This window comes from Calypte anna, chromosome 6 (genome assembly GCF_003957555.1).
Source record: "Calypte anna isolate BGI_N300 chromosome 6, bCalAnn1_v1.p, whole genome shotgun sequence".
In the NCBI taxonomy this organism is placed as follows: domain Eukaryota; kingdom Metazoa; phylum Chordata; class Aves; order Apodiformes; family Trochilidae; genus Calypte; species Calypte anna.
In genome coordinates this window covers 30,934,656-30,958,235 of record NC_044252.1, presented here as the reverse complement: position 1 = coordinate 30,958,235, position 23,580 = coordinate 30,934,656, and the positions used below count along the sequence as shown (strand labels likewise).

General features: G+C 42.5%; 1 protein-coding gene across 8 annotated transcripts in view; it reads left to right on the top strand.

Annotated features, from left to right (window-relative positions):
* Nucleotides 1–23,580, top strand: part of FGFR2 (fibroblast growth factor receptor 2) — an 86,019-nt gene that overhangs the window by 8,834 nt on the left and 53,605 nt on the right. For 5 of the 8 annotated variants that reach the window (XM_030453216.1, XM_030453213.1, XM_030453212.1 and 2 more), the window contains 3 exons: nt 11,124–11,390; nt 12,087–12,161; nt 19,348–19,517. In XM_030453216.1, coding sequence (XP_030309076.1) covers nt 11,124–11,390; nt 12,087–12,161; nt 19,348–19,517 — 512 coding nt within the window. The remainder of the gene's footprint in view (nt 1–11,123; nt 11,391–12,086; nt 12,162–19,347; nt 19,518–23,580) is intronic. The other 3 variants (XM_030453217.1, XM_030453215.1, XM_030453214.1) reach the window with 1 other exon arrangement.

The following is a 23,580-nucleotide window of genomic DNA, read 5'->3' as shown; positions in this document are numbered from 1 at the left end:
CTAGCTGAGATTCTGGGGAATTTGTAGAAGCAGCCAGATGAAATCAGTTTTAATGTGTCCATTCTGTGTTGCAAATCCATAGACCCTCAGAAGAGAGATGGTCCTGAGCTGCAGACTAATCGGGCACTGGGTGGGTTGTTACTTACTGGGATGTTGATGAAGTACTGGGAGTTGGTACCAGTTCAGCATGGCAACTCTTTTACAGAACAGAGCAAATAATTGCAGAATTTCAGGCTCAGCTGCTTTATTTCACAATTGCAGCTTTTGGAAAAAACAAAAATGTTAAATTTGAGGATTTAAATTCTTTTAGCAACTTTTTAAAACGATTTCTTGGAGCCAGATTTTCAAAGATGTTGCCTTGTGGGAGTTTTTAACTTTTTGTTTTTTTTTTTTAAAAAACCCAACTCCTTGTACAGCTATAACCCCAAACCAGCCACCAACTCCAATGGCTGCATAGTTTTCTAATCTTGAAATACTTCTCCCTTGGCAGGCAACTTGCAACAAATTTCAGACTATGCTAACTTTTTTTTTTTTTACAGTCAAGTTACAAACCTTTGAAAGCTGAATTTACAATGAAAATGCTGACAACTCCAGTTATGCAAGGCTGTGTATGCATGAAATGATGGACTATTGTAATGTTTTAATAATAACCATAGCATAGCTCTTAATGAGCATATTTCTATATCCAGCTTCCCAGCTTCAGTAGAAATCATCACTTGCCTTTATATAAAAGCATTCAAAGATGAGGATTTTCTTAGAATGACTGTTTAGTTTAGGAATAGATGGGAGTGTCAGAAAAATACTTGACTGTCCTGATTCCTGTCCTTAATAGAGAGAGATTCCTTACCAGAAGGGTCAGATTTTTAAGTGTTAAACATTTGTGATTGCTAAAGGTTGAAGATTTAGAGTGCAAGTGGAGATATTTTTCACAGCAACATTCCTTAGCAATATAAATCTGTGTTTTCAAGAGAACCATCACCCACTTCAGCAAGTTCTGTCTTGTCTGTTTGTAATACTGCACCTGGTTTAACTAGAAGAGAAAATTCATTTTGGTGTAGTTAAAGAACTGCAAAATTTGTGCTGAAAAGACACCAGGAACCTAAAGCAGGTCTGAAATGAAGAGTCTGGGGGGACTGAGGGTTTGGTGCCCTGGCTGGGCGTGCTGAGCTCCATCACATCCCCAGATTTTGGTGTCTGTGGGAAACTGGACAGTACTGGCTTTGGCATGGAGCCTGCCAGGGTAAAATAAACCTTACAGCAATTTGGGGTCTGATTTGAAAATCAGAATTTTGCATGCAGGTTGAGCACAATGTACTGTGCATCTGTGGCATTTGGTTTTTTGTGGTGGTGGAGATCTGGCACGGTGTGTCCCCCAAATCCGAGGTGGAGTCTTGTAGTACTGAGGACTAAACTGACTTTTACATGAGAAAAGGAGTTGGAGCAGCTTTGAAGGCAGGCAAATCTTAAATAAAGACCAGATTTTCAAGAGTGCAGGAGCCAGCAGCTCCTGTTGTAATGATGAAACGTGTGCCGGGAGCGCCGAGCGGGTCTGGGAGTTTGGCCCTTTGGGTTTCAACTGGAGTTGGGAACAGCAGCAAAATATTCTGCAAGAGGGGTAAATATTGATATAGATTTATAAAAAAACAATTTTTGAATAGCTTCTACTCTGTTTAACAATTATATACAATTCCAGGGTATCCTATCCCATCTCTTAATTATCACTGCCAGGTTTTTTGGGTTTGTTTTTCCTGGATTTACTTGTGACTATCAGAGTAGTCAGCACCTGGTCTAGAGACGTGTCTCACGGGCTTCATTTTCTGCTGGGTCAGATCCTTTTGCTGCTTGTCACCATGCAAATGCCATTATCTGTATTAAAAAGAGGGAAAGAAAAGCAAACTTAAGTTCTAGCTGAACTGTACCCCGCGCTGCTTCCTTCTCTTGCTGTGCTATTCTTATTTTAATTGTATTTTTAAAGTGACTGTAAGTGAAAGCATTTGGTGAACCTCAGCAAAGCTGAGGAGTTGGGAGATCTGACCTACTTTCCTTCTCCTCCTTGCATGCTGTTGCAAGTTGTGTGTAATTATTGCTTTGCCTCCCCCGCAAAAGAACTGGCTCATCACTTTGGGACATGAACCGGTGTCGGGCAGCCTCGCAAAGCTCCTGACAGTACCAAAGCCACAAGAACCAAGAGAAGGAGAGAATTCCTTTATGTTGTGAGGGTTTACTGGGCATGGGGCTGGAAGGGAGAAAAGGGAGGATGAGAAGCTCATCTTTGGGCTGTTTATTATTTTTTTTTTTTCTCCTCGCTTTTAATAAGTTTCTGTTTTGAAAGGAGTTTTCTGACGTGGTAGTTACCACCTCAGGCTTTCTCCTGGGGTTGTTGTCTGTGCTGGGGCTGTTTCTAAATCTGGTTTGGAGTTGGATGCTGTGGCTGGACATTGTTTACCAGCCTCTACTGACCAGGATGGGTTTGTAGGAGCTTAAATTGTAGTTGGATGGATCAAAGCACCGCGCTGCAATTTTAGTTTTGCACGTAATAAAAAGCTGGGGTGTTGAAAAAAAAATTAAGCCTCTTGATACCTTTCCTCTGGGATGGCCTCGATGGGTGCATGGGGTAAAGGTGAGCTGCTGGGCAGCAAGGGGAATGTGCTTTTTTTTTTTTTTTAATAAACTTGCTTTGAAAGTTTATAAAGTGCCCTTTTCTCAGTGTCTCTGGTGTTGTGATGTGGAATTTCTCTCCAGGAAAGCGAGATGGTTGCTAGTCCTGAATGCCACCCAGCAGCTCTTAAAAAGAATTTCAAAACCCCAGTTTGAGTTTTGAGCAATTCTTCAACTTGGCTCTAAGAAACATATCATAATAATAATAATAATAATAACCCTTTGTAGATAGGACCAAGATTTAGCTGGTATTGTTTCCTCACCAGGGGAGCAGGGGTATTTCAGACGTGCAAGATGAACGTGGAGGCTCTGTAATAAATCTTCAGAACACCCTACTAAGTAATAGCCCTTCTCCTAACAGCTCAGAAGCACCTGAACCATCCTCCATCAGTGTGGCAAAGTTCCCAGGAGCCTCTGAGTGAGGATGGAGGTGTCTGCAAGTTAAAAATAATCTTTGTAAATGGTTGTGAGCCACCTGGAAGTGCAGGTGGCCAGCCTAGCTTCAACTTCAGGGTTTGTTCTGCTGCTTCTTCCTTCTCCCCAGGTACTACTGGGGGCTCCTGTGTGGAGCTGGGATTAAATGAGTTCTGATGCCTATTGACTAAATGTTTTTCTCCATTTAAAGGGAGCCTGGTATGCTCTGAAGTGTTTGGAGAGTATCCTACCATTTGTATGCACTGTAGATAGCACTTAGCAAAGGGCTGAGGGGATGTTCTGGGGCTATTGTTTCCAGTGACTGTTTTGAAATCCCACTTTAGGAAGTGGGGGAAGATGAATTTCAGGGGAAAGAGGCAAGATGAGACTTCTAGATGAGCTGCTAAAATTAGGGGGATTTGTATAGTCAAGTAAAACTGTACAAAAGAAACAACTGCTGACTTGCTTATAGGGCACCCAAAATGATGTTCTGTGCATCCAGAACTAATGCTCAAACATGAAATTGTGCAATTTTTTCACAGTTATAATTTATTACTTTTTCATGTTGAGTAGCAATTGTCCCGAGCGTGGCCTTTGGGGAAAAAAAGGTGGTGTTTTTATGTTTGGATTTGTGCTAGGTTCTGTTATGTTTTTATATTGCTCTTGAGATGCAGTTGAAGAATCTGAAATAAAGTTACAGGTTGGAAAAGATGAAAGAATGTCCTAAACCCAAGGAAAACCTTCTGCAACTAAATAAATGTACTCATACCTTTTCCCAAAGCTGCAAATCTTACATGGAGCCTTTCCCAAGCAGATTTTTTATGCTACATTGGACAATAAGAGTTGGTTAAATTGCTCTGCCACTTGGTTATGTGCAGAATCCAGTCAGGAAGATTTGATATTCTGCTGTTGCTGAAAGTAGAAATGAGAAAATGATCCTAGTCTTGGATTCTGCTTTTTAGAGGGAGAATGTTAATTTTATTTTTTTTTTTCAGCTTTTTATTTGAGGTTCTGGCAAGAGGTGATATATTTCCCCTTTGTATTGTTTAATAGATTACATGAGAAGACTCTTCTGTAATGAGTTTGAGGAGCAGTTAATTATTTTTGAGATTGTGTTACATGTGTGTTGGGTTTGGATTGTACTCCCCAGCACACTCAGCACAGAGACTGTCACTCTGGCACCTCGGGCAGATGATGGAGCTTGTGGCTTGAACAGAAATCATCAAGATCTGGTGCCTGGAACCAAAGGCTTGAATCTTGAGGTTGGCCTGAAGTTTCTCAGCTTACTGTTGAAATTATAAAAGGCAGCACAATAATTCAAGAGGTTTTGGCCTGGCAGTTCAAGGCTGGGGAGTGTTTTCTCCCTCCCTGGTTAAAAAAAAAAAGAAACTTTGCTTTTTCTTGTCCTGTCCTGTATCTGGAGATCTGCAGAAAGAAGTCTTCGTCCAGTAAGGAGCAGACCATGAAGAATGGGGACAAACAGGAAGAAACTGCAGGGCAATTCCCAGCAGCAGGAGGTGGCCTTGCTGGTCTCTCTGCTGTTTACTTAGAACTTGGCATGCTCCAAGTCCTCCCTGGCTTGGCTTCCAGAAGCACAAAGCACACAGCCAAGCCCATCAGCCGGTGATACTCGGCGGTTTTGACGCACGTTGCGTGGTTGTGCTGCCATAACTCAACAATCCCAGCTATAAAAGACAGGTAGGAGCAAGCAGGTTGTAGGAATTTTTAATATCCTCACGAAGCCTAGACAAGTACAATTGTATTTTTTATTTATTTTTTTTTGAGGAGTCATATTCCTTTAAGCATGGGCTGAGCCACGTCAGCTTCACTGCTTTGCAGCGTGCTGAAAGAGTTCCTGAATCTCACCCCAATCTCAGCCAATGTCCTGATGAACCTCCTGAGGTTTGCCCCTGCTGCTCTGTCTGGTCTTCTGAGTCCCTTGTGTCTGTAGCCAGGGTTAGATGCTGCTTGGGGTAGTTATCTTGACGAGCTGGAGGGCCGTGGTTACTCATGTGGGGATAACACACAAAACTTTTCTCTTGACAAAGGGGTCCTGCAAGTGGTGAAACTCTTTGCTGCTCACCAGAATTACTTATTTTTCTAAGTCTTCAAAGCTTAGGGAAAACTTCGTGCAGTGTAATATTTTCCCTTACCCATGATGACATTGGCATGGGTTTCAATTGGAGGAGATTCACTTATTTTTATGATCTTGGTATATGTAATGCTCAGTAGGAGCTGACATGATGCTGGAGGTCCATGCTCCAGCAGATCAGTGTGGCTGGAAGCTCTCTGCTTGCTAGGGTGCCAACCACTGGTATGTGGCAACATATACTTTGTTTTACCATTGTTTATTTCCGGGGCAAAGGAATTCTTCCTGTTCATCAGGATTTTTTTCTTGTTTTAATTTTTGAGGGGTCTGTTTTCATCTCCTGTACCCACCAGATGACTAGGTCCTTATAGAATAAGGAGAGCATGGTTGAAGAAGATGCCAGGAAAAAGTATCTCAATTTATTTTGGAGAGCATGGTGCTTCATGTTTGGTGTGGAAGATGTTGCTTTCAAACAGAGAAGCCTGGGAGCTTTTTCTAAAGGAAAAAAAACAAAAACTTAAAATCTGCCACATTTTTTTGCATTTATAACAATCACATATATCTCCTGTTCTTTGGTGCTGTTTGAAGTTTTCCTACAAGGCCTAAATGGTTTTTTGTCAGGTTTTAACTATTAATGTTCTAATACATCGAGGCAGGGGTAGAATGTCCTGTGCTCTCAGGGTGTTGTTCATAGCAACAAAGAATTGTTTTTTTAATTTTTTTTTTTAATTTTTTTTTGGGTGTGTTTTAAAATTCTAGAAGGAACTTCAGTAACTTGAAAAGTATTTTATCAGAACAGAGAGACTTCCTGATTATGGCTGGCAGAGGCTGAGCTTGGGCATAGCTGACAGTTCCCTGATGGAAACTCAGAACAAATAAGACAGCAGGAATCCAGTGACTTTTGAGAAGCAGATGGATGAATTTCAAACACTATTTTGTCCCCCCCTTTGTATAAGGAGTTGTGCTTAGCTTTTGTGGCTGTGGTTTGCTGGTAGTCACTGTGGCCAGGAATGACTCTTGAAAGCAGTGGCCATTTCTTTTGTAGGTTGAGTTTACCCATCATCAGAAGACGTGGAGTTACTCTTAGGATTAACTTGCCAACTCAGATTGAAATGGCCATCAGTTTATGGCTGGGAGGTGGGAGGGAAAGCTGCAAACCTGACTGATGATAATCTGGGCTTCCTGATCCCTCAGAGGCTATTTGTTGGAGAGACCATATAAAAGCTTGGGTTCAGCTCAAAGTCATAGGGCCCAGAGCTATTCTACTTCAGGCATAACTCAACATCCCATCCCCTGCTGCTTGTCCAGCATGGTCTTGCTGAGTCTTCCTTGATAACAAGAAGAAAAGGGGAAGGGGGGGAAAGAAGCAGGAGTGATGGTGTTCCCCATGAAGACATTTAGTTTTGCAATGAACCTCTTGGATTCTTGACAGGTCAGGTCCCTTGACCTTTCTGGGCATGCTGTGGTGAGTGTTTAGTTATTTACTAAAGCCTTTTGAAGGGAAAGTGGCTTGATGGGGTCTGAGGCTTTTGTGTTACAGAGAGTTGTGTGAGAATCTTTGCCGGGGTTAGCCATTAGCTGATTGTTTAATTATTTGGCTCTGTAACTAAGTAACTAAATGCCTTGAGCCTTAAGATAAGCAGCTCTTTGTTAACGTTTTAATAAACGGAGGCAAATAAAAATAATTTAAAACCTAAGGAAGTATAAATCTCTCATTTCAGTGACCGAGTCCTGAATAGAAGCGTGATTTGGAATATAATTACCTATCTCCTAATCATCTGAAACAGAGCATTGAGAATGTCCCCAGTCCTCTGTTGTGGCCCTGGGTTTTTTTATACAAAGATTATTTACTCCATTTGATGGCTGGATGGCATAAGCCATGCTGTGAGATTCCCAGCAAGGCAGAGGAAAAGTTCACTTCTGTTTATTTAAGAGCAGCTTTGGTTTTCCATGGTGCTGTTGTTCAAGAACTCCACCTATAAAGTTAAAATACATTGTGCTCACCCCTGTGACAAATAAGGATGTAGCTGAGGGTAGACAAGAGCAGAAGCAAGGTGCCCTCCCTTGTCCCCCAGTGTTTGAGGACGCCGCTGGAGGTTTTTACACATGCTGGAGGTTTTTACACGTGGTTTTGTCACCTGTTTGCTTTCGAAGGGGTGGTAGACAGGTGTTAGGTCAGGTCTGCACCTTTGCAGTAGGAACTTGTGCCACAATTATAGGATTTACAGGAGAAAGGCACCCCGTGTTGCTTTCCTCACCCAGGGAGGGGCTGGTTTACAGGCTCCCAGGGATGCCTGAGGGTTATGGTTTCCAAGCAGGGCTTCAGAGAAGGCCAGAGGAGCATGGATGTGATACCAGATCATCAGGCCTTGCTTGGTGGTGTGGGCTCTGCAGCGCTATCTCCTCCTCCTCGTCCCATCTGGCTGTTTTCACTACAGGAAAATTCCAGAGGATGCTGCTGGGAAGCTGGGTACCAGTGTGGGCCAAGCTGTTTTGCAGCTTTATTTCTCTGCTGTGCTCAGAAGTTGTGGAAGCAGGGAGATAATACTGATGCCAGCCTCAGGAGAACCTTTGGTTTGATGGTCCAGCCTGCAGATGAGTGCAAAATTTGTCCCCAGATCTCAGAGCAGGGTAAAAATCCCTGCACAGTGTCCTGGAGAGGGAGTTCACTTTGCAGCTTGAGGTTGTTTATGTGCAGCCTGGAATTTTATTTTTTAACAGTTTCAACTGGTTGGTTTTTGCAGTGAAGCTGTTGGGCGGCTTTGTGCCTCAGAATCCCACCTGTTCTCTGTTTGCTTTTGGGCAGCATTTCAAACCCACACTGGAAAAAGTTTTTATAGGCAAACATTATAAAAAGTGACAGTCTTAAATGCTGCTACATTCAAGTTTGGCAACACAATGGCTTACCTGAAATAACTCACTGTTTCCAAACATGACTTCATTATTTCATGACAACACTTGTGCTGTATCTTCCCTGATTCTCTGGAACGAAAGGGATGGAACAGGATAATATTTACCAAATGCTACTACCTGTTTGAGTCTTGTTTGTCATCACCATCCTACCAGTTTTCCTTGTGAAAACTGTACTTGACTCTTCTCGAGTTTAGGTTTGGATTTATGTTGAAGGACTCGCTGTAAATATGGGAATAATAATTTAAGAAGAGATGAAATCATGTACAGAGGGGAGAAAATTGTTTTCCTTGTAATTGTATGCAAACAACCAAGCTGCTCAGGAGGACTCTGCAGCCTGTGTGACCTTTCTGTGATGTTCCTGGGGCTCTTCAGGGAGAGCCTCCAGTGCAGTTCAAGGAGGGTTGAGTTATTTTCACCCACGGTGGCTTTTAAAAAGCTTAAACAAAGACATTTTTAAAGGCTCCTGTACATTGTTGGCACAGTGAAAACTCTGTTAAAAGAAATTTTCTGTGCCAGTAGAGCGTTACAAAGAAGTCTTAAACTTCAAAGTGAATTAGCTAGCTGGCTTCAGCTGCTTATTTTAAAAATAATTCGACAGTGGAATCTGAACTTATAAAAAATAGCCAGCAGACACAAATATACTCATTACTGTTAGAAAATATATGTAGAAAGGAGCTTATGATCCTCCTGGAACTGAGATTTCTAGCAGCATAGTGTAGTGCTCAGTGAAACACCTGCCTTGCAGATCTGTGGGGATATGACTGTATCAGCAAGCCTGAATTAGTTTGCAAGGAGGATAAAACTGTGTTGTGGGTTGTTCTACACTTTGGGAAGGAACTTTGCATGCTAGCAAGTTTAGAGACTTTATTATAAAATCAAAATCCAAGAATCTTTACAGTCCACATCATTGGTCTCATTGGGATGGTTTTATGTACTTCTCCCTGCTACCATCTTGGTGTGATGCATGTGTTGGACCTGTTGTTTGAAAAACCATGTTTGCCCGAGGGAAAAAAGCCAGGAGGAGCAAGATTTCAGGATGATTTGGAGTCAAAATTGGGCACACAATCTCCAAGTGCATCAGGATAACCCAATATTGAGTGTCCCACTGGGGTGGTACTCACAGATTATCTCCTTGGATCATCCAGTCCAACTCCCAGCTTCTTTCAGAACCACCTAAAACTCATCTACTGGCAGAGCTTCAGCATTTCCAAACTCCCTCCCACCCACAGGCTAGCTTGGATATGTTGCCCATTTCAGACTTTTCTGTTGGAGGTGCAATACCAAAATGACAACTCTGTGCCCCAAGGATGAGGAACGTGGCTTTCAGGGTTTCGGTGTTCTTGGAAGTGAGGGTGTATACCCAGGAGTCACCTGTTTTATTATTACCTGAGACTCCCAAACAAGCAGAGAGAGAGGGGTGTGTTATTTATGTACAAGAGTAGCAGCCCATGGTTGGTGCTTGAGGAGGCTTGAGGGGAGCAGCTGGCTGGGGTACCCATCCTCCTGAGCTCCCTTGCTGCCTTGTCATGGCCTTGGTGAGGCCAAAGATGCTGGTGGGAGTGGGATAGTGGGGCTGTTGGGTGAAATCAGTTGCAAAGTGGTCCATAGGAGAGCCATGAAGATGATGAGAGGGATGGAGGACCTCTTCTACGAGGACAGGCTGAGAGTTGGGGTGGCTCAGCCTGGAGAAGGAAAGGCTCCAGGGAAACTCCATAGTGGCCTTCTAGTACCTGAAGGGACTACAGGAAAGCTGGGGAGGGACTTTTTATAAGGAGATGGAGTGATAGGACAGTGAGGACAGGACAATTAAACTGGAAGAGGGAAGATTTAGGTTGGACATCAGGAAATTCTTCACTTTGAGGCTAGTGAGCCCCTGGCTCAGGTTTCCCAGAGAAGCTGTGGCTGCCCCATCCCTGGCAGTGTTCAAGGCCAGGTTGGATGGGGCTTGGAGCAACCTCCTTAGTGGGAGGTGTCCTTTCCTGTGGCAGGGCAGCTGGAACTAGATGATCTTTTAAGGTCCCTTCCATCCCAAACCAGTCTGGGATTCTATACTGGGCATGGTCCAACTGTGTCACGAATGTGGTAGGGGAAATCTTTCCACCCTGTGCCCAACATTCACAAGTTCCCAGAGCTGCGGTTCCTTTTCCTCTGCTAAAAACCAGCCTTGCAAGGGGTTATGAAGCTTCTGTAATTATAGGCAACTGTAGTTTTCCAAGGATGATTTTTAATTTTTTTTTTTTTTTTTTTTTTTTGGTAAAAGATTGTGGTTTGACATTCTTCTTGTTCCTTGGTTACAAAAGAGGACTAATGGATGAGCCATTTTGTTTTGAACACTGTGACTTTGAAAGCTTCACTTGTGTTCCTGCTGTGCTCTTCTTGGGAGAGGCTGTGAAATAAGAAATTTAAGCACAGAAACTGAAGGAAAAAGTTGCTGTCACTGGGAGCAGAGTTGGCAGTGTAGAAGGCAATTAAATGTAGAGACTTTGGGAAAAGTTATCATATATGCTGTGATGGGAACTCATGTTTATTAGCTTAGCTAGTGAAGGGTTTTTTGCCTTTACTTCCAGCACAGCTCTTTTCAAGTTTGTTTGGGTTTATTTCTTTTTTTAAAAGCCACTTACAAAACCAGCTGAGGGAAGATAAATATTTGTTTCAACCCTAGACACAAATGCTAAGATAAAAAACTGAAATTGCTTGAATTTGCTTCACGAATTCTTCCTGGCACCTCCAAGTTCTTCCAAGCCCCCTGGGTCAGCAGTACTCATCTCTCCAGGCTTGGCTCACTGCAAGCAGCAAGAAGAGTTGTGCCTTTGTGTGGCTCTTGAGACACTGATCAACAGGGATTGAGCTTTGTTTGTGCTGAACTTCTTGAAAATAAAACCCATCCCATACCTGCACGTGGTTCAGTTTTGCTGGGCTAGTCCGGATGCAGCTTTGCTTATTGAACGTAACAATGTCTGTGGATGAAAAGGGCCTTCACTGACTTTTGTTGGCAATTCTCTCCTTTTCCTCCTTTCTCCTGTTTCCTCCTTTCCTCCCACCTTCGCAGAGCCACCAACCAAATACCAAATCTCTCAGCCTGATGTCTATTCAGCACTCCCAGGAGAACCGCTTGAGTTGCGCTGTCAGTTGAAAGACGCCGTCATGATCAGTTGGACTAAGGATGGGGTCCCTCTGGGGCCTGATAATAGGACAGTGATTATTGGGGAATACTTACAAATTAAGGATGCTACACCCAGAGATTCGGGCCTCTATGCTTGCACTGCTGTTAGGACCCTAGACAGTGATACTCTGTACTTCATTGTAAATGTTACAGGTGAGTGAGTTCAAAGTAGGTGGTGGTTTGTTGTTTTGGTTTTTTTTTGCATGTAGAAGCTATGAAATATGATATAAAGACACAATTTGATGTAGCATGATATAATGCAGTCAGGCACAGTGAGTTGAGCTGAATTCTGTAGTTATTTCAGGTTGTTTGGGTTTTTTTTTCCCCTCTTGTCCTGACCCTGCAATGGGCTCGGTTTGCGTATACTCCCTTTTACTTCCTGGGATCTATAGTGATTAACAGCTGCTGAATAGCTCTCTGCTTTATGCCACTGTGACAGGATTAAATTATGCTGTCTCTTATGATAAAGCCAGTAGAAGGAATACAAGTTTTTTCTCCTCCGCAGCAGAGGAAGAAAATGGGTGTCCTCCATCCTTTAAGTTTAGAGATGAAATCACTCTGGAGGCACTCACTTCTGTTCAACTGTGTCTGTAAGAAAGTACAGATTCTAAGGGAAAAAACATTTTTGGAGGTAGCAAGCTCCCCTTGGAGGCTTTGTAGCATTTCAGGATTGTTAGCTAGCTTTGTTAGGATTTTGTGAGAACAACACATTTTGTGGCTAGATTTTCTTTTTCTCTAGCTTCTGCTCAACTAACAACATCAGTTCCAGGTAATCTAAGATGCAGCATATTGTTTTACTTGTCTGTAAAACCAGGCTGGTTTAAAGACTTGATTATTTTTAATGTGCAGATGCTCTTTCCTCTGGGGATGATGAAGATGACAATGATGGGTCCGAGGACTTTGTGAATGACAGCAACCAGATGAGTAAGTAACAGCCACCTGCCAGAAGTCACTAGCAAGATCCACGTGGAAAATAATGTCCTGTCTTTTGCTCTCCTGCCTTCAGAGCTTCTTGATTGTTAACTGCATGGGCTGTCAAATTGGGGTTTCTTTGTCCTCCTCCATTTTCTGTCTCGGGTAGTTCATAACTTGGAAAAGAAAAAGAGAAATAAACAACTATTCTTCTGAACACGCTTTTACTGGTCTGTACTTTCTTTCTTCCTTCTTGCTAGCTTTTCTGCAGTTTCCTTTCTTCCTGAAGTGAAATTCAGTCTTTGTCTGGTTTAGACTCTCGGATGAACTAACTGTCCCTGGATCTGAGCTGAAATTTAACAGATGAAACAAAAGTCCAGCTCACTTTGTTAAGAGGTGGTGTGGAAACTTTAAAATAAAATTAAGTTGTAATGAGGCAAATCCTTCAGTCCTTGATCTTGGCAGAAATCTCCCCAGGGAGAATGAATTTGGAGACAAGGAGGTTCTTTTGTCTGTGAAGGACCTCAAGGTTGGTGTGGTTTTTTTTTTTTTTTTTTTTTTTTTTTTTTTTTTTGTGGGGTATTTTGTTTTGTTTTGTAAAGAAAGCAACCCAGCACTAAAACCACATTTTCTGTTACTTACGATGAAAATGGGCTAGGAGAGCCTTAAACCTATCTGAATGTTAAACTTCAGTCCCTTTAGAGCATTTGGAGTGCTATTAATAGGCTCTAAATAGAGCAGTTTCTAAGAAAAAAAAAAAGAAAAAGGTAGTAGTAAAATTCATACTGGCTCCTTATGCCCCTGTGCACTGCTGCAAAATCCCTGCAGTGGGTTGCTATCAAAGCAATAACACAGAGAAATCCTGCCTGGTAGTTGCCAACCTCAGTAGCCAGGTAGGATATTTCCTCCTCAACCTAGTTAGTAATTGCAGCAATACTGTATGCTTGAAACCCTTGTTTGGATGATAAAGTTACACGCTTGATTTGGGGTCCTTCTAGTTAATTACTGTTGTATATGACTGCCCCTGCTCTGAAGCTGTGAAACACTAGATGCTATTTAAAATGATATAAGTTCTTAGCTGCCTGTTTGGCCTCTGCCATCTGTTAGTGTGATTAAGCCACTCTGATTCACAGGTGCAGCTTGAAGTGGTTGAGATGGAGCAGCTGGAGGCTGCTGGGACAAAGGCATGCCGTGACAAAGATAATTGGTGGCTTTGGAAAAGGGACACTGCTTTTAAAAGAAGTTTTCTGGGTGAAAACCACCAACCCAGGCAATGCTACTGTTGCCCTGAAAGGGATTGGTGGGTAGGGAATTCCTCCTAGGAAACATCCCTGTGACTCCTGTCATTTTAGAGCTTTATTGGTGTTGGTCAGAAAAAATGCTGGCAGGGTTTTTGGTGTGTTTGTGAAAATCTTGTGCTGGTAGCTCATGCTGATGGCTGTGGAGATTCACTGTGGGCACAATTTTGGAAGTGCACATGCAAGGAAAAAGAAAAGGGCCTGGTCCCAAGGCAGTTGTGCTCTGTAACATCCAGGTGATAATCCCTGCTCCTCCATGTAACCTGGAGAAATACCTTGTGGTGTCCTCTGTAACACCCGGTGATGTTCTTGCAGTGTGAGCTATCACTTTAAGCTCCTGTTAATCAATCTTGATTCAGTTGCTGGTGAAAGGCCATTGATAATTTCCATCTGCCAAGGGCTGGGGTGTGTGTTTTAGCAGGGGTCAGTCACACTTTCCCTGCTCCAAATGAAAGGCTTCTCCAGAGCGTGAATGTTTAAACAGCTTGGATGGTGGGGAGAGCAGTGGAGAAGGGAGGAAACTGCAAGAAGACAGATTGCTCCTGAGCAGAGCATTGCACAAACAAGTCCTCATGCTAGATTGCTCTTTACAAGGCTCCCACAAAGCTTCTGGAGTTTCTTGCAGGCTGCAGATGGGCTCGGGGAGCAACGCAGGCTTCATCCTGGTGTCTGAGCCAGGGGGGGAGAGCTGGAAGCAGAAGAACAATCGTGGCATCACATCTTTGCAAGGAGTCTGTTTTCAATGAGAAGTTGCATCATAGTAACTCAGTTGGATTAATGCAACGTTGCTGAAAGAGGGTTGTGATTTGGCAAGATCAGAGCTGTATGAAAGTTAGGGGTGGGACGGCGTGTGGTGCCTTTGCAAAGCACTGAGGCTTGCAGATCTCCTGTCTTCAAAGCCTTCCCATCAGTATTATTTGCCATTCTCCTTCTAGGTCTTCTGTTGAGTCCAAAAGGCCACTTCTAATCTAAAGAAAGTGTTGCGAGGCAGATTGAGAAGTGGACAATGAGTTGAGGAGTAGTTCAAGTGCACCCTGAGAGCACCCATGTGTAATGACCAAGTGTCCTTGACCACCTTCTGCCTGCATGAGGCAGAGCCTGGGGAAGTCCAAGACCTCACCAGACTCCCTGGGTTGCTTTTCTGTAAGAGAAGAAGTCTTTTAAGTGTTTCCTGAATCCTGGTTTGAGCTTTACAGATCTAAAACAATTTAACTGATAATTTACATACAAATTACAGCTGCGATCATTAAGGATAAGCAATGGAAATTGGCCTGGCTATGCCTTCACTGATGGAAACAAAAGGCCATAGTCTTCAAAGGTTGTTGCTTTTTGATGAAACAATTCTGATAAAGTCCAGCTGTCCTGGCATGTTAATTATGATGTGATGAGGCAGGAAATGGCTGTAGTGCCTTCCACAGGAAACTGAACCTTGGCATTCTCATTCCTGCATATTTAAAACTAAAAGCAAACCTTTTTAGAGCGGGGTTTTATTTAGGAGTGTGAGTATCCTTTTAAGCTTTCTTATTTTCTTTGCCTCTCTTACAAATGTTTTGTTTCAGAGGCCAAGGTTTCCAAATGCAGGCAGAGAGGCTGTTCAGGAAATCTAAGCCTGATTTTCAAGGCTGCCTGGAAAATACAACAGCTCCTGAAGTCAGCAGAGGATGTAAGAGGCTTGGTAGCTGTGAGGAGCAATCAGGAGAAGGGGACACCCATGTCCACGTTTGCCTTTGACCATTTGCCCCGTGTGGATTTTTCAGCAAAAGGCATGCAGAGCAGATTGCTCCCTGCCTTTGGTGTCCTTCTAGCTTGACAGATATTTTAACTGTCTGAAAAAACCCACTGTGGTAGATTTGTTCCAGACTGCATCCTGAATAGCTTTTTATTACTTCCAGCTTTTGTTGAAGGGATTAGTGCTCGTGGGGAAGGTGCAGGATTGGTTCCACTACAGAACAGTCCCCTCTCACCATGAAATGGCTTTGTTGGCAACCCAGTTTTTTCCCTTCTTTGCCCTGAAAAGGTGTTTCAACTTGGTGTTGGAGGGCCACCTCCAAGGACTTTGACCTGAGGACTTGCTTTTACAAAGCTAAGGGCTGATCCTCTTCAGTTCTTACTGGCAGTAGTGCAAAATAGATTATTGGTGCTTGTTGTCTCATCCTCATTATGATTTTGAGAGGTAGCCCTAATTTAAGGGATTTCCCTAATCCTGGCGTGGGGCTGGCAAGGCAGCAGCTGTTGTGATAGTTGCACTGAGGTCCAGCAACAGCAATTTATTCTGGGATACCCCTGGGTAGCCCTGAAGATGTTGTTATTCTGCCTTAAATTCTAGTCAGGCAACTGGAAGCTTTATGGCTTTTTTCCCTTATCACCCTTTAAACAATTTCTTCTGGGCCAAGCGATGGTAAATTGGCACCAAGAACAAAAAAGTATCTAAATATGATCCACATGCTGTTCTTTTCATGCCTTGAAGATTTTCAGAAAAAAAGGACAAAACAAGGTTCAAATTCATCAAATCCTGTAGAGTGGAAACCCACTGAAGGGAACAGCAAAAATTGGATGTTGCCTAGAAATGTTTGTTAATTAAAGGTCAAATACAATAGTACTGAAAACCTTTGGAGGGAGTGGGGGTTTGATGTGGTCATTTCAGGCATGATATTGCTTGCTTGAGGTGCTTGTCAGGCAGGCTTGGAGCTGACAACCTTTGCATTTCTTTGTATTAGATAAGTCCAAATAAAAATCGAGGCATCCTGAAGTGAAGTGGTCCCCTGGGCTGCCTAATTTCAATTTCACATGCAGGAGATTTGCCTGATTAGATGTAATGCATTGGCAGCCGAGTGCAGTGTGGGTCAGCAGGATATTTTCTTCACTAATGAGAGCTCTAAAAGCAATCAGGAATTCCCACCCTTCTCCTGCTGCTTGTTACTGTGGTGTGTTGGAGTCTGCCCTGGTGTTGCTGGGAATTTTTACTACTGGTACTACCTATTCTAACCTGACCTATCAGTGAAGATGGGATGTGATGGGCAGGGTCTGGAAGATGTAGGTGTGATATATGTACTCATTAACTACAGTGACTACATTGCTTTTAGTGATTTTGGGTGGTTTTCATCTCAAACAGAAGTAATAAAAGGTGTTTTTACGTTTTGGTAATTAAATCAGTAAGGAGAAACGCTGGGCATGAATTGGATCAGTCATGTTAAAGAAGCAGAAAATGAGTGTGAGTGTTAAAGCCTGAGGAACAAGATGATCTTTAAGGTTCCTTCCAATCCAAGCCATTCCCTGAATCTCCACTGCTGCCTTTTTCTCATTCCCCTTGAGCACACTGAGGATCTGCTGATAAATGGTGCTGCTGCCTAGTGAAAAATGGTACCTAATGAAAAATGGCTTGAAGTGTTTTCAGATGGCACTTTCAACATGTGATGCCCTCGTGTTTTTTTCCCAAATCCTGTGATTCAGGAGCATTGCAAGTTATGCTGATGTCAGGGATGTTCAAGGGAAATCTTTCCAAGCCAGAGTCCTTTTCCCATCCTGGGAAGTTTTCCTTCTCTCTTCTCTCCATGGCTCAGAACTGAGCTGCTTCTGCCTGCCTGCTTGCATCCTCCTGGTCTTTTCCCTGCTCCCACCTCTTCCACAGAGGAAAGAGTTTCACCCAATGTTGTCTGTGAGGCTTATTGGAGAACATCTTTTCTGGGAGCAGAGTTTTTCTTTTTTTTTAAGAGGGTGAGGATTGATGGAAAGGGAGGTTGTAGGCAAGAGAAGCAGATCATGAGCTGCCACTGTGTTTCAGTAGATACATTTAGGACAACTCTTGATGACTGGACCAACTCAGATGCCCTGTGCCCAGATGCACCCTGTTGGGAGCTTCCATGGAGCTTGGCCTCTCCATCCTGTGTAGGACAGGGCAGCAATGCTGGGGCTGACTGTAGAGCTCAGAGTTTGGGCTTGTCCAGCCAAAGTGTTCAAGGTTTTTATACTCTATAGATGTAAGAAGGTGCATGTGGGGGACATGATGAGAAGTGACAAAGCTGCAAGGTTGATGTTGCCCATTTGGGGTCAAATCTGGGCACTCTGCTCGTGGTACCATTACAGTGGCCTTGGATGGTTGATTGGCTTTGACCTGCCCGTTTATTTTGACTTTGTGGGAGCTGTGGGCAAGGCCCAATATTGGTCACCTTGCATAGCCTTGTGGAAGACTTTATGGTTGGACCTGATGATCCTAAAGGTCTTTTCCAACCAAATTAAATGATTCTGTGATTCCGTGTTTAGTGATCCAGAGCAAATAGTCTTTTAATAGATCAGTACTGACGTGTAATTCCACCTTTGGCTGGTCTGCTTTAATGTAATTTGGTCTTTGAATGTAATTAAAGTCTTCTGTTGTCAAATGTGATCCTGGTTTTAGCAAATAATGTTAGCAGTGATTTTCCTTGCATCCTTAATTCACTTTAGTCTGTATAACAATTTCTCAGTGTTGCAGTTAAGTTTTCAATAGTTACCTGATTTTCTGTTTTGATTACATGCACAAATTTGCTTTGCTTTTCTACTTCATTAATTTTAACAGTAATTGCCACTTTGGGCAAAAAGAAAAACTAAAATCACTTATCGTTCTTAGCATCATTACAAGACTTGCTTTTGGAATGTTTTCTTTATACTGAGAGAGACGTTGTTAAAGGATTTATTCCTGTATTTTCTATCCAGCTGTATTTTTATTTAGAGAGGGGGGTGGCAGGATTTCTGAGTTTGCCCTGATTGTAAGAACTGCTATAAATATTTGAGGAACGGAAGAGTTTATTTATAGTGGAGTGTTAGGCTGCTAATGAAGGAAATGAAACAGGGCTGAGAGAAAGAGTTATTTTTCTGGACCCCTCTAGTCCTAAAAATTCCAAACTAATCTGATTTGCTCCAGGAAAACTCCATTGTAAAAGAAATTAATGCTTCCTACTGTTAAAAAGATCTTGAATCTTTAACTTTTAAAAAACTGGTATGGTGAGACAAGAGATGTCATGAAGATGCTGGGCTAAAGTGTTGCTTATATCCAGGGTATGGGATAACCTTGGGTATGGAGCTGTCTTCCCAAGTTTGGGGGTTTTTTTGAATGGTAAAAACAGATTGAGTGATTGTTTGCTGTTCTGGTATGATTGAGAACCTGGACAAGAAAAGGCTTTTCCATGTGCTCCTCAAGCTCATTGAATGGGCACAAGAAGGAGCAAGGGAAAGCCAGGATAGCCCTGCCAGGAGCTGGCAGAAGTGATTCCTCCAGTAAATTCGGGCTCAGAGGGACATTCCTGTTTGTGCCATTGTGTTGGGCATCTGTGGCTCTTTCAGTATAAGGAGAATGGGAGATCCCTGCAAAATGATCAATGCTATTGCTGAGTTTTTGCTGGGTCTCCACTTGTAGATATATTTGGGTGGTTTCTGTGGTGGTGGGAGCACAGCTCACATTGCCCTGGTACTCTCCAAGTTTTACCAGGTACATCTATCCCCCTTCTAACAGATGGAGAAGGGTTCAGGCTGAGGCTTCCAAGAGTTCTAGCTTGGCCTATCTGGTTTCAGAGCACAGGGATGAGAATTCAGAGCTTGCTGAGCACTCACAATAACTTGAGGTCACAATCATCTGATCATGAGCCTGCTGAAAACTCGGTCCCTCTCTCTTACTTGACATACAAGCAAAGGGTATTGTGGTTAATTATTGGAATTTTATCATAAATTATGTCCTCCAGGGTGCAGATGGAGCTGTTTGCACAACTCTGGTCACCACTCACGGCACATGATTTCCAGGCGCGGACTCTTTCTAAACCTCTCTGGCTCTGCACAGCTGGATACCTGCAGTCTCAATGTCCATGGAATGGGCTGGGAAGGGAGCTCAGTTTCCCAGTCCTGATATTTCTGGCCATTTCTCTTTGAAACAGGGGCACCATATTGGACACATACAGACAAAATGGAGAAGAGGTTGCATGCGGTGCCGGCGGCCAACACCGTCAAGTTTCGTTGCCCGGCGATGGGAAACCCAACCCCAACCATGAGGTGGCTGAAAAATGGGAAAGAGTTTAAACAAGAGCATCGCATTGGTGGATATAAGGTACGTTCTTGGGATGTGATTTTGCAATTTCTGTTCCTGACCAAGGCTGTTAAAAAAGCAGAGCAACTTGCTGAAGTCAACAGAAAATCTTTTAATGGCCTTGGATCAAACGTAGAAGCAAAAAGAAGTAATTGTTTTCTTCTGGGGAAGGGTGCGTGGTTTCTTTGGAGGTTACTGAGCACTAATTCTGTATTTTTATTTTTTTTTTTCTCGAGTTTAGGCTGGCAGCATAGCTGTGCAGCTAAGGGATTATTTGTAGAGTCTTATTTGGAAAACTAAAGACTGACTTTGCAAAGCAGAGTTAAGCCTATTTTGCTCAATTTATTTTCAGCTGCATTGTTAAAAACACGGCTGTCCACTCTTTTGATTGTAGACAGCTTAATGAAGGAAGGGTTGGGCGTCCAAAGTTATTGTTTTCTGTAGAGTTTATGGTCTGTGAAGCTGAAATGGGAAGCAGAATTTGAGGGAAAGTCACTGCAATTACTTACAAGGGTTTGTTTGAATTTTAAACAGCTTCAGATTAGATGTTTCATTCTAAATTGGTGGTTACTGATTAAGAGAGAGTTTTAGGGAGGCCAGTGAGCTCTGTGGGTTGCTGCACGGACCTTTAACCTCCTGGTATCTGCCTAGGTCAGGTCAGGAGTCAGGATTCGGTCATCTTAGCCTGCTCCTCCCAGGGAAGGGGAATGTGTGACTTTCTGATGGGAAACTTAAGTTCAAGCAATCCCTCTGCTCTCCTGCCCTGTGTTACCATAACCTCTTCTGCAGACCTTCTGTCCAGGGCTTTCTCACCCACCCAACACCTCAGCAGCTTCTCTCCCAAGATGAGAAATTTCTGAATTAGTCACCTCGTGCCACAGTTTAGAACATCCAAAGAGCTCCCAGCAATTTGTAATGGTAATTAAGACAGAAGTTAAATGACTTTTCCAGATGATGGAGTAAGCTCAAGGCCCAGTCCTGGTGGCCACTTGGCCACTGTACCCCAGGGGTTGCAGTGGTTTTGGGGTGCTGCATTTTGTGATGGAGCCAGGATGGATATTTCTTGGTGTGCAAACCCAGATCTTGTTTGGTACAAAATCCCCACATGTTTTCCAGTGCAGAGGAGGGCAAGCCATGGTCTACTTTCCTTACTAGCAAGATTTACTGTAGAAAGTGTCAATTTTTCCACCATTTGTGTTAGCAGAGAGCGAAGCCCAGAAAATCTCCCCACATGAACACTAATTACCCAAGTAGACTTTTCCATCTATGTTTGCTTACACCATAAATTACTTTTGCTTATGAGTAAGTACACCTGGCAACACCTTCTGCCTTTCATAACGCTGGGGAGTGTTAACGAATTGGCTCCAATTCAGTGATTTTCACTTTTCTTGGTGTTTTTTTAGAAACAAACAAGCAAAAAAAGCGCCAATTAAAAAAAAAAAAAATAACAACCCCCCAAAAAATGAATCCTGCAAATAATAGTAACTCTTTCGGTACTAAATGACACATGATTTGAACACTTTACATCTCGTGAAGGGGAAATTGCAGATACCACTGAAATAATCAAGGAAAATGTGTCTTGTAAGGCAGGATGGAGATGCCCGACCTCTGGTTTGGGGGGGTGATCTTTGGTGGGTCTGTCAGCTCCATGCTGCCACTGCTCACCTCTGTTAGGGGTCTGGGTGAGCTCATTTAGAGTTGTGCCCATTAAGTGGCACAAATTAAATTTTTATTCATGTGTATTAAACGTATACAATTTCCTAGGTATGTATGTATTCTGGGAAGAAACCACAGATGCCTGTTTCTAAAGCCAGCTGGGTAATGAAGTATATACCTATAATTCTTAATCATAACTTCTAAGATCTCTTTAGTCTAAAGGGGAAAAAAGGTGGGGACACAGCTGTGGATTTTAAACGTTCTTTATGCTCAGAAATACATCAACTTTTAAATGATTTGGTGGCATTTAGTGAGCATTTTCGTTCTGCTTACCAAATCTATGTGTCTTCTAGATTCTATGTTAGGAATAACCATAAAGTTAACCTAAAAAGTGAAGATGGAGGCTTGTTTGCAATGAATGGGTGTTAAAGAAGGAGGTCTCCAGGACTTCTGCTAGAGGGGCTTATTCAAAATCATTCTAGAATAAAAGAACTGTATTTTCTTGGCACCTCTATACTGACAAAACTTTGTAATGCAGGAATCCTCAGGAAGGACAGAGTCTTTCCATGTTGGGCCATGTACACCTAGGTATCACAGCAGGGCATAATTCTTGTGCTTGTCTTGAATCTGGATGTACAGAATTTGTGCTGGAGGTCTTTCTATTCATAACGCATGGATTTGCTAGAATAGCTGGAACCAAACCTGCTGTCACCAGTTGACGTGCCACCAGCTGTCCCTTTTGGAAGAGGCAATCACCTCTTGAGGACTTTAAAAACCAAGTAAAGGGAAGGAATATACGAAGCTTTCCAGTAGTCCTCCAACCACCTCTCTCCTGCTGCCTTGAGCTGAGAAACCTCTTCTTTGTGTTCTCTTTATCACAATCAGATAGTGACCTGTAGCACTTTGTCCCTCTGACTGGGGAATGTCTTGAGTCAATTTGCTCTCAGGCAGGGTAGCAGAAGGGTGTAGGTGCTGGCCAAGATAGCCTCCAGAGTGAAATTCCTCTGCTGTGACTAATTCTGGGTGGAGGATTTCAAAATCAAACCTTATATAATTTTTCCAGGTATGCACAAAGTTCCTACAGCAAGGAGAAAAATTATTGAATGTCATAAAACTTTAGTCTTTTTTTTTTTATTTGTCTCTAACATGATGATAGCTCTTGCTGGTGGATTTAAAGGCATTTTATGATTTCTTGGAGTCCATAACCTAAACCCTCTGTGGGACACCAAAGAGCCTTTACTTTTCTATACACCACCCAGAAAGCAAATGTCCTTCTATCAGTAGTTAGAGTTGAAGTATTAACAGGTGTGTGTTTTTACATATACATTTTGATAAGATTCATCACTACAGTTATCTTACACATATTTAAATTTAAAGAAAGAGTTCAGACTCAAGAGGAACTGTAAACACCCATGGCATTTGTATTGATGTTGTGCACTTGTTCCCCCTACCCAACCAATACCAGAACTGTGCTGATTTTGTGGGGAATCATATTTTTGGTTTCTAATCCTCCCTTCTTTAGAAATGTATTTAAAACTGACCACTTTTTACCCCTTGTTTTGAGAAGTGCCAGCTCTGCATGGTGTATCTGAAGACCCAGATTTTACAATTAAATAGAACTTTTCATTTTTTTTTTTATATGATACTCCAAACCCAAAATGTTTCTATAAAACATTCCTACTCTTAAGTTCTGACCAATATTTCTTGGCATTTTGACCCCATTTTAAGTTTTTCACCTAAGAGTACTGTTATATGTATTTGATATTGATAATTTAGCTTCAAAATGGAGCTGTTTGGAAGAACTGGTTAAAAATTTGTTGGAGAAGATGAGTGAAATAAGCACCTCAGTAATTTTCTAGAGGTATTCCTGCTTGATCAGGAAAAAAAAAATCAAGGTGATATTATATTTATTACCTTAGTAAAGTACCATTTTTGGGTATGAAGCACAGATAAACCATGAAAATAGGTATTTCAAAGCAATAATTAAAAAAAAAAAAAAGGCAAAACCTTTAAGTTATTAAATTATGTCAGCAAAGCAAGGGGAAAGGTCAAGCTGTGATTTGGGATCCTTGGAATGCAGTTGTTCCCTGAACTTTCCCTATGTCAAGAAAAGGCAATGACAAGTTGGAAGGGGTACCCTGAAGACCAGGGGATGGGGGTGGGTGGGACTGGGTTGGTGCTCTCTAGGATTTTGACAGAACTTTATATGAAGTTGGGCTTTAGGGAGCAAAATAGGAGAAATAACAGAATAACAGCTAGCAAGGAGCCATCCAGGTTGGAAAGCTTGGAAGAGCTTTCTGCAACAGATGAATCTCTGGCTGTGGACACTTCTCCTTTGCTGGACCCCATGTGCCTGGTGAGGATGCTCCCACTTGCTGCCCTCATGGTTTTTTCTAGTGGCTTAGTTCACATATAGTTGTGTTCCCTC